Source organism: Colias croceus, chromosome 18 (assembly GCF_905220415.1).
Source record: "Colias croceus chromosome 18, ilColCroc2.1".
Classification (NCBI taxonomy): Eukaryota; Metazoa; Arthropoda; class Insecta; order Lepidoptera; family Pieridae; genus Colias; species Colias croceus.
The window spans coordinates 5,792,308-5,806,038 of NC_059554.1; the positions used below are offsets into that span (position 1 = coordinate 5,792,308).

At 31.7% G+C, this 13,731-nt stretch overlaps 3 protein-coding genes across 3 annotated transcripts; 2 read left to right on the forward strand and 1 right to left on the reverse strand.

The window, feature by feature from the left end:
• Nucleotides 1-703: 703 nt before the first annotated feature.
• On the reverse strand, nt 704-4,289 carry LOC123699905 (probable glucosamine 6-phosphate N-acetyltransferase). The gene is made up of 5 exons (XM_045646953.1): nt 4,058-4,289; nt 2,945-3,072; nt 2,536-2,597; nt 1,565-1,705; nt 704-1,242 (listed from the first exon to the last, which is right to left on the reverse strand). Exons 1-5 carry the CDS (start codon nt 4,287-4,289, stop codon nt 1,224-1,226), a joined length of 582 nt encoding a protein of 193 aa, XP_045502909.1. The 3' UTR covers nt 704-1,223.
• Nucleotides 4,290-6,130: 1,841 nt separating this feature from the next.
• On the forward strand, nt 6,131-13,731 carry LOC123699760 (complex I intermediate-associated protein 30, mitochondrial). The gene is made up of 5 exons (XM_045646777.1): nt 6,131-6,568; nt 11,770-11,987; nt 12,080-12,265; nt 13,160-13,304; nt 13,597-13,731. Exons 1-5 carry the CDS (start codon nt 6,262-6,264, stop codon nt 13,674-13,676), a joined length of 936 nt encoding a protein of 311 aa, XP_045502733.1. The 5' UTR covers nt 6,131-6,261; the 3' UTR covers nt 13,677-13,731.
• LOC123699759 (myosin-7-like) lies at nt 8,745-11,761 on the forward strand. Its single transcript, XM_045646776.1, has one exon. It carries the CDS (start codon nt 9,171-9,173, stop codon nt 10,608-10,610), a length of 1,440 nt encoding a protein of 479 aa, XP_045502732.1. The 5' UTR covers nt 8,745-9,170; the 3' UTR covers nt 10,611-11,761.

Sequence of the window (13,731 nt, forward strand, 5' to 3'; positions counted from 1 at the left end):
AACAAAAATCAAGCTTATTATTTTATACTGGTGATGAAGAAATAATACATTTTATTTAGATTTTAAGTAGAACTCATCAAAAATGTTGGGTAGCTTATTATCTTTTCAGTTAGGAAAATCTAGTTTAAATAAATAACTATAGTGTCCACGAATAATTCTAGCTAGACTTTACAATATTTAATAGTAATTTAGCATCCCTCTGATAAAATATTTATAAAAAAATACAAATTGTCTGTCAAATACATGGTATAAAATTAACACCAAAGCATATTAGTGTAAATGAAGACTGAGTAAAATGAAAAACGCGAAACTACATAAATATGATATGCCTTATCGTTCAAGTCCTAAATGCAAGAGTGAGATGTCACTATTACGAATTCAGCTTCATTGTTTCTTTGTAATTTTTGAATAATAATTGATATATTTGGTGTTTGTGTGACTGGAACGTATAGCTTAAGGCTCATGGATAATATTCGTCGCATTCCACCGCCATAATTGTATATACCTATTAATTAATGATTGCAGAACATTAAGTGCGATAAGACTTTCGTAGAATATTATCCATGCCAACGAATCGGTATTGTAATGAATGTTTCGTAATCAAGTCTATTAATATAATATGCGATATCTATACGTATTTACACTTCTTGTAAATAAAAAAGTTTTTAAAAATTTTCAACTTTTATTTTATGAATAAAACACCTTTTTCAATAGCAACATTTAATAAATGAGTGTTAGTATTAAAGCTTATGAACGAATTATAAGTAGGTATTTAGTTACAAAAGCGAAGCAGACATAGCTGGATTTTAGCGCAAATAAATCCGATAAACAAACATTTTTAAACATTGAGCAGTAAAAACTTACAACTAAAATTATAATTATGTGCCGAGACATCCAAAATCAATTTACCACCCCATCAAACGCAAATTTTACATACAAAATGTGCCACTATGTAAAATACAATTTTTGATGGATAAACAAATTGACCCTGCGACCGTAAACACAAAACAACAAAGCAGAAATCACAACAAACACAAAAATGGTTTAATATTTTATTGCTAACTATTATATGGTTTATTTTGGAATCACAATGACTATAACAAATGACAATGGGGGTAGTTCAGGTAATGGTATAGGACCCGTTTGTGGTGTTGCGACGTCCACTCGGCTGCTGTATGTGCTTACAGCTTAGAGCGCAAGTCGGATGACTCAGCGGCTAATTGTCAGGATGGCTCTTCGAACCTGAAAAAATATAATTATATATTACAACTCTGTTTGAAAGTGAAGCATGAATGCTAATGTAAATGATAATTCATTTAAAATTAAGGTCTATTGAACAAACCATCTCCTTTTTACGTATTAATTTATCGTATCACTTGGTTAGAAGCCAACCCCATTATGTACGGGAAGGTTTTTAAGGAAAATTACGACCTTTTTTTTTCATAACCGTAAGTGGTGACATGCAGAACAACTTTAAGGGGTCAGCTACAAAGAATAAATAAAATGAGACTGAAAATGCCCTTATAATGAAAAAAAAAAAGATCATAAACACATGTTAACTAACCTCATGTTCATAGCATTAGAATTTCCAGGTTCCATCTTGTAGCCCAGGGTCTCATAAAACTTGATGAGCTTATCTTTGCAGTCCAATGACATTTTGTAGCAGCCCAGCTCTTGAGCTAGCAGTGAAACTGTCACAACTATTCTGAAAAATAAAGCATTATAATTTACAATATGAATATTAGTGCTGATTTACACAGGGTCAGTAACTGACTACAAATTCGAGGCAAATCAGTGCTGACCCGAAAAAAAACCCTGTGTAAACAGATTTGAAGTCAGTACAGAGGCTTGAAGTCTATGTAAACAGTTAAAGTCAGTCGCGGCGCCGAAATTCGGCGCCGCGACTGACTTGTCTACTGACCCTGTGTAAATCAGCACTAACATTAGACAGTATGTGCCAGGTCTGGCCCAGATTTTATATGTTGCCTCAAAGAATGTTCAAACAATAATTTTTCTTGGGCAATAAATTAGCTATCATCATTTACTCGTTAATTTTATCAATTGCAACACCCTCGAGTCTTATTGGAAGTCATAAATCAAACAGACCCAATTATGATAATGACGTTTTATAATAAGAAGAATCATCCGTTATCAGAGGTGAGAGTACAAAATGATATTGCTAACAACATTCATAGAAATATTTTGGATGGATTTGATTTTTTTTTAACTAAAACTTAGTAAATTAATAAAATCTCGTAAAATATATCCATTGTATCACTTATCAGCAGTCACAAATAAATTGTTAACGCAAATAAAATGAATAAAAAAACGACGTGTGGCACTCTGGAACTGCCGCGGTAAAGCTATTGCATGCTATGCCTTCAAGCCACACCTCCGCCCGTCGGTGTGGGGAGCGTGAGGTTTTTTCGTTACGGAATTTATCGATTCGGTCCCCGCACTCAAGGCCCGGGATAGAAGCTATGCAATAGCTTAAAATTTATTTTAATTCAAAGAGAGAGAGATGAATACACTTACAGCTTTCCCAATTGCTTGCCTCTGTATGTATCATTAACAACAACATCTTCCAAGCGGCCTCTCTGTAAATAAAATGTAATCCATATAGTTGTGTAAGTTATACACAGCTTATTAATTAACATTAATGTTAAATTGCATTAGAATTACAATAATCAAAAACACTTTCTAAAATGAGCCTTGAATTAATTGAGTCTAGATTATCAAAACTAATCTTGGTGTAATCCTGTATAGGTATAAGTCTATCACTTTATCGAATTTCATCAAAATTGGTTTACTGGTTTAAGTGTGAAAGTGTAACAAACAGACAATGAGATATTTCTGCATATATGTATGTACTTAAAATAGTACATAGTTAAGAATTCACAGAAAACTTGTGTAAGTATGAAAAAAAGAACCTCTGAACACTTACTAGGGAGCAATTGTGAATAAATTTCTGTTCAACTGTAAGAGTGGCTGCACCTATTATTTTCGAAATCCTCTTATCTTCAATTACTGTGACATAATATCCACCAGACATCTTCATTTGTGTGAATCGTTCTAAAATAAACATATAAAACATTTGAGGCGATGGAAAAAGAAAAAATCATATTATCAAAATATTCAGTTATAAAATGTGTATTTTTGGAATGTCAGTTATCAGTATGAATAACAACAGAAACCAGGTTATACTCCAAATATTTTAGAAAAAATTATATTTTTATTTTAAATCTATTTATTCATTATTTACATTCAACTTCTTGAAACTTATGTCATACAAGAATACAACATACAATAGTAACATTTTATTAAAATTATAATTTGCACAGCTTAAATCATATGCTAAGTAAATAACTCATATTGCTCTGCTAATAAATCTATAACAGAACATGTAAAGCATTATTTGCAGACATTGGAATGCCATTATTGGTCAACAGGTGTGGCAAGGTCACAAGTCTTGATTATCCACACATATTTTGCAAACAGGTCTTTCTGCCATTTAAACCTCATTAGTTTCAAATTATGTTTTTATATGATTCCGGCCATACTTCATTTATTAGCATAATAATTTTATAGATATATAATTTAATCTATACTAATATTATAAAGCTGAAGAGTTTGTTTGTTTGTTTGAACGCGCTAATCTCAGGAACTACTGGTCAGATTTGAAAATTTCTTTCGGTCTTAGATAGCTCATTTACCGTGGAAGGCTATAGGCTATAATATATCATCACGCTCACACCAACAGGAACGGAGCCACGCGGGTGAAACCGCGGGGCGCGGCTAGTAATTTGTAAATTGTTACAAACTTCTCAGAAAATATAGGAATATTTTTATTATAAAATATAAATAATTATTTTATTAAAATATTCTTAACAATAAACAACTTCAGTAAATACTAAATATATATTTACATGTAAACAAAGAAATGAATGAATTTACAACAGAGAAAAGAATTTAAGAATAATTCTAATTTCTATTCAATTTTTAGAGGATGTTCAATACAACAATGTAAAATATAATATATAATAATTCATTGACTTACCATCAAACTGTTTTCTTGTGATATTACCAGTACTGGTTAACTGACTGAGTAATTGCAAGAATCCTTTATCATAATCTGATCTTTGTAAAGGTCTCACCACCATCCATTCCTCGCCTGGATTAGAAGCACTTATTTTTGGCTTAAATACTGCTGGACTTTTGTTAAAATCCAATTTTTGTAGTATTTCTGGAGGATACAGATACTCTGATACCTCATTCTGTAAAATAAACATTAATTTAATATAATTTGTATAGAAAAGTAAATTTATTTATTAATATATATATAGTACTACCTTATAATTATGTTTTTCCATGCCCATTTTTAATATACTTTTATGTTTTATTCTTGTTTAAAACATTTTACTACCCAATATTTATTCGTAAAGAAATCCTCTCGGAGACGTTTGTACGTGGCAAGAGTAATGAGGAACTAAAATTAGGCATGGGCGTTGAATCAACGGACTAGTTAAATTAACCGTCTATGTACATTCAACGATTCGACTAGTCCATCGCTCACCAACGCACTAGTTGAATTCAACGACTAAACAAAAGAGTCGAAACGCTCGTCAACGCGTCCGCGACCGCGACGGTTAACTCTTCGACGTGGCCGTATAATAGTCCACCGTAGACGGTTAAACGACTCGTCGTAGACGGCTCGTCAGTCGACACGTTTGTATTAACTCGATCGACGCGACGCGTCGCGAGTTGATAGTTCAATATTTTTACCGTTAATTCCGTTTGACTTTGAATGAGATTACTATGATCAATGCTCGAAATATTGAAAAAAAAGGAGATTAATTTGTATTAATTTGATATTATTGAATTAAATAATAATTTAATATAAATTTATATTTATAAATTTCTATTATTGAATTGTCTTAAAAATCTAAGATATTTTTTTTATTCAGTTAATTTATTACATATCATAAGGATTACCTACCTATAATAATATATTGAATAATGTTAATATATCGACTATAACTAACGACTTAAAACGACAAGTTAAATCATAAACAAAAACTTGGTAATAGATAGGTGATATATTATATATAATTGTTAAAAAATAGCTTTGACTTTTAAAGTGAAACTTTTATTACATCGTCTCAAACTTTTTGGTTTGTGTAGCGCATGTTGCGTGACGCACGATACGTACGATAATTATCGTACAAATACGATAATTTTTAGTTAAATGTCTATAGTGTGAAAAAAAGTTTCACTTTTACCGTGGTTTCATAAAACCACACAACTTATTTCTTTACTAGAGACAACCCTGACATTGAATTCTTTGAAAATCTATAATTCGTAATAACTTCGTGGTAAGAATGTGGAATTTTACATGTAGAGTGTAGACCTCAGTTCAAGGTAACGAACGTTCGATTACCAATACCGTCGCGCGTCGGTCGACCGTGTCAATCGTTGTCAATTCGTTTCAGTTTACACATCGACTAGTCGAAGATTTTAACTAGTTGATCGACTAGTTGATGAACGACATTTAACGGTCTAGTCTCGTTGATGAAAAATGCGTCGACGACCCATTCCTAACTAAAATGGTAAGAGAAAGGCTGAGAAAGGTCACTGAAAATGTTAACGTTAACCAATGTTTTTAAAATACTACGATTGGCTGTCTAGCGAACATAAACGATAAGATATCAAAGATATAATATACTTATTGGTTCGCATTATTCAACAAAAAGTGAAAGTAGGATTAAGTAATACCTACTCAGCTATTTACAAGCTATTTACTACTTTTTTGACGTATAATATTACTTGCTCTGTGGACGTCAAGATTGATCAAGATGATCACAGCAAGATGATCCCCACAGAGCTCGAGTATGAGCGGCAAAATTTGAACTTGCTTGAAGTATCCATAAATCAATTTTTCACCTTTAAATCGCGACATTTAAAATGTTTTAATAAATTTTTGCTTCCGTTAATTTTTAATAGTAGTAAAATCGTGGTAAAATCCGTTGACCTTTTTATTCTTGAGCAAAGCTTTTTTATTATCTACACTCCATATCATTTTTAAATTTTTGACAATCAGCTGATTTCTATCAAATTTCAATAACATAGAAAAACGAATAAAACCTGTGGTTACAGATGTTTGTACGATCTCGCACTTTTCCCGTACCTATTATGTAAAAACTACGATTTCGTGGCATATATAAGCACTTAATAAAATATCAGTGAAAGTGCTACAATTTTATAATGGCTCTTTACAAACAATTTCAGCGTAAGGTTATGTTTTATCACCGACATTATTCTGTGTTAGTCAAAACATTTGATTCACATTTACATTTACAAAAGTATCCGCATGTATTAAAATTACATGAACGCGCGCTTTTTTGGGAAGGTGATAGAAAAGGTGGTTATAACACCAAGGAGATGCTTGGTAATATATCTACTGTTCAACATATAAAAAATGGTTTCCAAGAGTTAAAATGTGAGTTAAAACTATTTGCAAAAGAAGTCAAAGATTATTTTGCTACTGATCCCCTACTTTTTGCTAGGCCTGGTAAGTTGTATTAATTTTTTTATTGATAAATTTAGTTTTATACCTATTATTTCCATTGCTTAGCCGTTCCAATGATTTATTGACTTGACCACATAAGCTTGACTTGTTCAGCTGTTTAGGTGTGAAAAAGTAAGGAATATGAAACCATACATTCTTATAAGAATTCCTACTTTATTTGTCAATAACATTGTTATTATTGATCAAATCATTTATTTTAAAAAGAAGTATACCTAATGATTTTTAAATGTTTTTTGATTGCATGTGTTAAACAAAGTGTTGGACATACATCATACCAATAAAGGATTTTAATTCCTGACATTGAATATAATACTAGCTGCCCCAGCAGTTATTGTTCGGTCCTGCCATAACAAAAATGTTAACAAAATTTGTAACATTACCTTTTTCATTTTGAACAATAATTTATATATCATAATTATCTATAGATAATTAATATTTTTTTCCCAAAGTAGAATGTTGGCAAATAATATATAATGTATGTTCATACTTACACGACAAGCTGTGCCCGCTTATTCACTTTAACGCAAGTCAAAATCTCCGCTATCTTTTCGCTATCCTTTTACTATGAACAGCATAGGTCCACAGGAGATCGCCAAGCAACATGTCCTCTCCCTGGAAAGGCTCACTGCCGACTGATTTTAATCGGGTCGCGTGCAGTGTTTTATAGTACTTTAAAAAAAATTATAGAATAATAATAGAGGTACCTTAGTTGATTTTTTAAATTTTATCTTATAATTAGACATTCTTTTATTGCAATACTAGCTTTACGCCCGCGGCTTCGCTCGCGTTTTCAAAGAAAAACCCGTTCCCATAGGATTTCCGGGATAAAACCTATCCTATGTCCTTTCTCGGGTATCAAAATATCTCTATACCAAATTTCATGCAAATTGGTTCAGTAGTTAAGGCGTGATTGAGTAACAGACAGACAGACAGACAGAGTTACTTTCGCATTTATAATATTAGTATGGAACTAAGTCAAATATCTTGGTGAAAATAATCATTTTGTCGACTATAATTTCTAAAAAAATTCACATTGTTCGGATTTTAATTTCGTAAGTTAGGAGTCCAAAATAAAAAAAATCTTTTAACTAACTATTTTAATAAGGATTTTTGCAGTTAGTTAAAAAAAAATGTGTGTTAGATCTGTCAGCAATTTCAGATATTTCTAGCTTCGAAATTGACACTAAAAGTGAAATCAAGTAATCATCGGCTCATTTATCTTGATGGTATTCACAAATACTGTAGGTATTAATTGAAAAAAACTCTGAACTAACTACATAGACAATAAAATTTCCTAAAATTATTAGTAATTCATGTTTGTAAGATAAGTGGTTGATGGACAATTTGGTTTGAAAAATCACATACCTATTTGAGCTAAACAGCGCACGGACCGCGTACACGGCCTTAAATTCAAATCAAAATTAGTCCATCCATTTTTGAGATTAGCCGAAACTAACAGATGGACATTTATATTGGTAAAATAATATTTGTTTATATGATGCGGGCTAATTGTATAATTTCACCGTTTATTATTAGTACTTATCGTCAGTTTACAAACGCACGGCATTTTGTACATGCATACGCGAAAATATATGAATATGCATTGAGTAAAAAGCAGTTAATTTGATATCACAGTCCTTAGTCACAGTCAATCTAATTTCAAGTATGAGGTATATTTTGCGGGAAAATGAGAATATCAAGGATTAAACAAAAACCCAAAAACCCAAACCAACCCTAATTAAACTAGGGATATTAGAATATTCTTGTTTTATGTCTTACTAGTGGTCCGCCCCGGCTTCGCCCGTGGTACTTATTTCGCAATAAAAGGTAGCCTATGTCCTTTCTCGGGTATCAAAATATCTCCATACCAAATTTCATGCAAATTGGTTCAGTAGTTTAGGCGTGATTGAGTAACAGACAGACAGAGTTAATTTCGCATTTATAATATTAGTATGGATTACCTACATAATTTATTATTATTTAGTGATATTTCTGATGTATTTCTGCCATCTATGAAGTATGAATGATGTAGGTAATTTGTGCATCGTATGATCGTAGTTTTGTTGGTTGGTTAGGTTAGGTTGGTCGGTTTTCCGCGTTCTTATTAAACTACTCAATTTATTGTTTTAGATAAATCTTTAACTATTAAAAACTTGACCGAAACCATTTACGTTAATTATTTACAACTATGGTTATTTTTATAATCTATGGATGGGAAAAAAGAAAAAGTATTCATCCGTCGACCATCTGTCAAAGTAGTTCAAAAATAAATATCCGTTACGGAGTATCTGAATGGCTGTGAGATATAAATCGGTGCAGCTGTTAAAATTAATTTGATAAAGCTAAAAATAGAACTTTTATTTGATTTGATTACAATTAGGTTTTGAGAAATATTTGTTTTACTGTCGAAGAAAATTTATAGTGTGTGAAAAGTTTTAAGTTCATACAAATACTGGTCGGGAATATTTCTGAATCGTTTATATATTTACAACGAGTGAGTTTTACAATGAAAACAGTGTTCTAAATAACACTGAAATAATTTTTAAACGCGCTGTTATTAAAACGAGAACAACAGTAAAGAAAAATGTTGTCATCGAAAGCAAGTACGATTACTTCAGAGGAAAGCTTTATCACTCCGGTTTCATCCATGGGAGATTTAATGGCTTTATCACCCAAGAAATCGGACGATTTTTTAGATATTTCCCATATGACAAACGATATACTTACTGGTACCGATTTTGACAGTATATGTGATGAAACAATGCGAGAAATACCTGCATATGATAATAATATGTTCATTGATGCAACCAGCTTAGATTACTTAGACAAGTGTGCTGAATCAAATCGTAACTCAACCTTTTTGGACAGAGGAAAAGAGAGTCTCTATGTTAAATTTGACCCTTTGTATGCTCAAAAACAGCAATTTCACCAAGCTGAGATTCAAGCAGATTCATTAGAATATGATGTTGGCTATGAGACAAGTAGTTCTACTTCAATTTTAACCGACAATGTGACAGGTAAAGCTGATAACACATTTACTGCAGGAGCAGTTCAAAATAAATGTGGAAAAGATAAACCAATGCAAGTTGTGTCACCAGTGGTCAGCTGTGAATTACCTAAAAGTACCGCAGCTCAAACAAAACCAACCCCAGTGCTTGTTCGTAGTGTCTCTGCCATTTTAACACCAACTCAGGTTGCAACTGATAGACTGATAAGCATATCAGGCAATACACCACCAGTAGCAGCTCCCAGAAGTCCCAGACTAAAGCATTATGGAGCACAAGAAAATGATAGGCTTCAATCATTAAGAGCAATTCTTCAAAATCAAGATCATGAGGTTCTACAACTACGACAAGAAAACAGAGAACTTAGATCATCACTACAAGACTTGGAACATAACTTTACTCGATACAAAGAAGACATGGAGCTTAAATTAAAAAAATTGACTGAAGACAAAATTAATTTATTGGACAAAGAAATTAAATTGACTCAACAAATAAGTGATAAAGAATTGAGTAACAAGAAAATGTGCATTGTTATGGAGGAATATGAAAAAACCATTTCAGCTTTAATTGGAGAGCAACAGCAGGAGAAAGTACAATATTTTGAAGCATTGGATAAATTGGTAAAAGAGAGGGATCAAGCTGTAAAACATCTGAATAACATGGAATCTTCCTTCAATGATCTTCTTACTAAATATGAGAAATGTAAAAGTGTTGTATTGGAAGCTAAAGATAGAGAAAATATCTTTAACAAAAAAATTACTGATTACGAAATTGGAATGCAAAAGTATGAGGCCTTGTACAACAACCTAAAACAAACTACATCTGATAGTTTGGAGAAAGCTAATGAAACATTGGAAAATTTAAAAAAGAATCATAGCGTTGAAATCACGAAAATGAATGCGACAATGAAAAAGCATGAAATAATGATATCATCTTTACAAGAGTCTTTGGCGCAGAAGACACGAGATAATGAAGAACTTACCAGAATATGTGATCAACTAATAAATGAAGTTCGCTGAGATTTCATTTACTTGAAATTGATTTTTTTCCTCAATTTTATTTTTAACTTTATAATTCCTGCCATAATTATGATACAATGCAGAAACTTGAATCTGAAATTATTGTAGTCTTAGCGCAATATAATTAGTATTGTATTCTTATATTTCTTATCAGAATAGCTATAATAGAAATGTTTGCTTTTGCGGTTTTTGGTGCTTTATGTGATTAATGATTATCCATAAATTTTAGAGATACTTTTATAAACATTCTGATATTATGTTAATTAAATTATATGTAAGTGATGATCCACCAGTAATAAGTATTGTTATGTTGTAATTTATTAGGTTTTTAATTAATGACATTTGAATGTGACATTAAATTTCGTATATACCTTAAATCTTGTATTTTATTTGCTTTAAGCTAAAATATTAAATAATCTTAATTTATTACCTATGCTTAGAATACTTTGGGAGTATAAATTCTCAATAAAGTTTCTACTTTTCATGAATGGAAAGTCTCATGGCAGTTAACAGTTTAAAAGTTTTCTATTTTTTAATATCATAACTTAAACTTTCTGTATGTGTGTCTCTTTACGCCTATAACTATACCACTGAACCGATTTTGATGAAAATTGGTACTTAGTACTTACAGAGATAATTTGACACTAATAGATAATTTATCCTTACGCGAGCGAAAGCTAGATATACGATAAAAGCAGTTGAAAGAAACAGGAACAACATTGTAATTTATTAGGTACCTACTTTAGGAGTTTAAAAGATGAAGCGCGAATATTAATTGCATATTATATTGTGTAGATCTGTAGATAGTCTATGGCGCCCTCTGACAAACATACAAAGATGAAAGACTGCAGTTAACAGAGACAGTGCAACCAAAAAATATTTGTTTTGATAAAATATGATCTATTGCTCTATACTTAGGATTGCTTTTTCCTTATTTAAACTTACCAAAAACGGTCTCGTCTCAACTTGACTCAACCAATCATTGACGTTTGTAGAAATGGTAGTTAGTGTGACCATGAATTTTGTTTGACTATGCACCATCTCACGAATTATATTATATTGGTAATATATTTTTTTTTTATTAAAGAATTAAAAGATTTTGCAGATATGTATGAAAATTATAACTTACGGTGTTTACACTTTTACTCTGTTCTTTCAGGAGAAACTGATTTGATTTGGTGTTTTGATAAACAAGAAGTACTTGACAAATTTGTAACAACAGCAGACAGCGACCACAACGAAGGATTCAGTACATGCAAATTGGAAATGAGTCCCGCTGGTAGAGTTAATTTTCACGGGTATTTAGATACAAGAATTCCAAAAGATGGTCGAATCAAAAGGTCAGGCTATTGTTCTATGCGATCTAAGAGAATAAGAGTGAGTTAAATTTCCAGTTAACGGTAATATTACTAAATGTAATCTTTTTTTTAATCTCAGGTAAATACTTAAAATATTTTTCATTATTTCAGAAATCATTTAAGCGAGAGTCTACATTTGATTGGAATATTTACAATACGTTAGTTATTAAAATAAGAGGAGATGGTAGATCATATTTATTAAATATATCATGCGAGGGTTATTACGATATAACTTGGAATGATATTTATCATTATGTATTGTATACTAGAGGTGGACCATACTGGCAAATTGCTAAGGTTTGTATAATGAACGAATATTCTTATTCTATGCTTACAGATGAATTTTTCTTAAATCTGACAAAAATAAGGTAGGTATCTTTTGGCACATTTTTTGATGAAACTAAATTAAATAAAACTAACAATTGTCACAAATAGATTACTATTATCCTTTACCTCTTTTCTCAAAATTGACGATATAGGGCTTCATTCAGGATAAATGATAGAGTAACTGACTCTGGACATAATTTTGAAAATAATACCCAGAAAGAGACAAATCCAATAAAGCCCAAATTATAAAAAATCTGTTCAGCCGTTCTTGAGTATAAAAATAAAAAAATCCTCTACCTATTGAAAATTATTTCTACCTATTCATCGCGTTTCTACTCTTCATATCGACAATTCATCTGCAAACCTTTCCCCTGTACCTACAATTACTTTTTGGGACATTCTTCACAATGGGCAGCGTTGGGCGAATAGAGGAAATCACGATAATGTCCTAAATTTCTATCACCGGCCGTTATTGCAGATGTTTATTCATAATCGCCGAATGGTGTCAAACATCGACGATTATCTGTTATGGCAACGCTGCCTAAGAAACGCTCTTGAAAGTTTTGATACCTATTTTTAACCGACTTCAAAAAAAAAGGAGGAGGTTATCAATTCGGCCGGTATGTTTTTTTTTTTTTTTTATGTATGTACACCGATTACTCCGAGGTTTCTGAACCGATTTACGTGATTCTTTTTTAGTTCGATGTGGGATGGTGTCGAATTGGTCCCATAAAAATTTTATTCGTATAGGCCCAGTAGTTTTTATTTTATGAGCATTTTTGTCTGTAGGTATTTGTAAATTTTGTAAGTGTAAGTTTGAAGTCGGTTGTTTTTAACGCAGTTACCACTTGTAAATCTTTTCAGATTCCATTTTCAAAGTTTGTGTTGGGATCAAAGGGAAGACTTCAAGATAAACAAACAAGAATGCGGCTTGATAAAGTAACACATTTTGGAATTGCATGTGGTGATAAAATTGACGGAGCTTTTAATTTGGAAATTGAATACGTAGGTATGTTGAAACGTTGTCTAACTTATATATGTCTAATATTTTACTTACCATTATTTGTTATGATTATTAAGCTATTGCATAGCTTCTATCGCGGGCCTTGAGCGCGGGGACTGAATCGAGAAATTCCGTAATGAAAAAACCTCACGCTCCCCACTCCGACGGGTGGAGGTGTGGCTTGAAGGCATAGCATGCAATAGCTTTATCGCGGCAGTCCCCCCCTCCCACACGTCGTTTTTTAATATTAATACATAGATTTGAATGTACAATCATAAGAAAATACATTTTTTTACAGGCTTAGAGTACGACCCAACCCACGAAGAAGAATTTGCATATGAAATGTATAAAACGGAAAAGTTTATTGTAGGAGTGTAAAATTTTGTTTTTAAGAAAATGAATATAAGCAAATAATGAAATTTGTTACAAAAAA

Bases quoted from the DNA above. Each gene is read 5' to 3' on its own strand.
- LOC123699760 (XM_045646777.1), top strand. From the start codon at position 6,262: ATGGCTCTTTACAAACAATTTCAGCGTAAGGTTATGTTTTATCACCGA. The intron at 12,266-13,159 runs GTTTGTATAATG...AAATCTTTTCAG, and splicing joins CATACTGGCAAATTGCTAAG to ATTCCATTTTCAAAGTTTGT. The intron at 13,305-13,596 runs GTATGTTGAAAC...ATTTTTTTACAG, and splicing joins TTTGGAAATTGAATACGTAG to GCTTAGAGTACGACCCAACC.
- LOC123699905 (XM_045646953.1), bottom strand. From the start codon at position 4,289: ATGTTTATTTTACAGAATGAGGTATCAGAGTATCTGTATCCTCCAGAA. The intron at 3,073-4,057 runs GTAAGTCAATGA...TGTTTATTTTAG, and splicing joins CACAAGAAAACAGTTTGATG to AACGATTCACACAAATGAAG. The intron at 2,598-2,944 runs GTAAGTGTTCAG...TTTTATTTACAG, and splicing joins TTATTCACAATTGCTCCCTA to AGAGGCCGCTTGGAAGATGT.
- LOC123699759 (XM_045646776.1), top strand. From the start codon at position 9,171: ATGTTGTCATCGAAAGCAAGTACGATTACTTCAGAGGAAAGCTTTATC.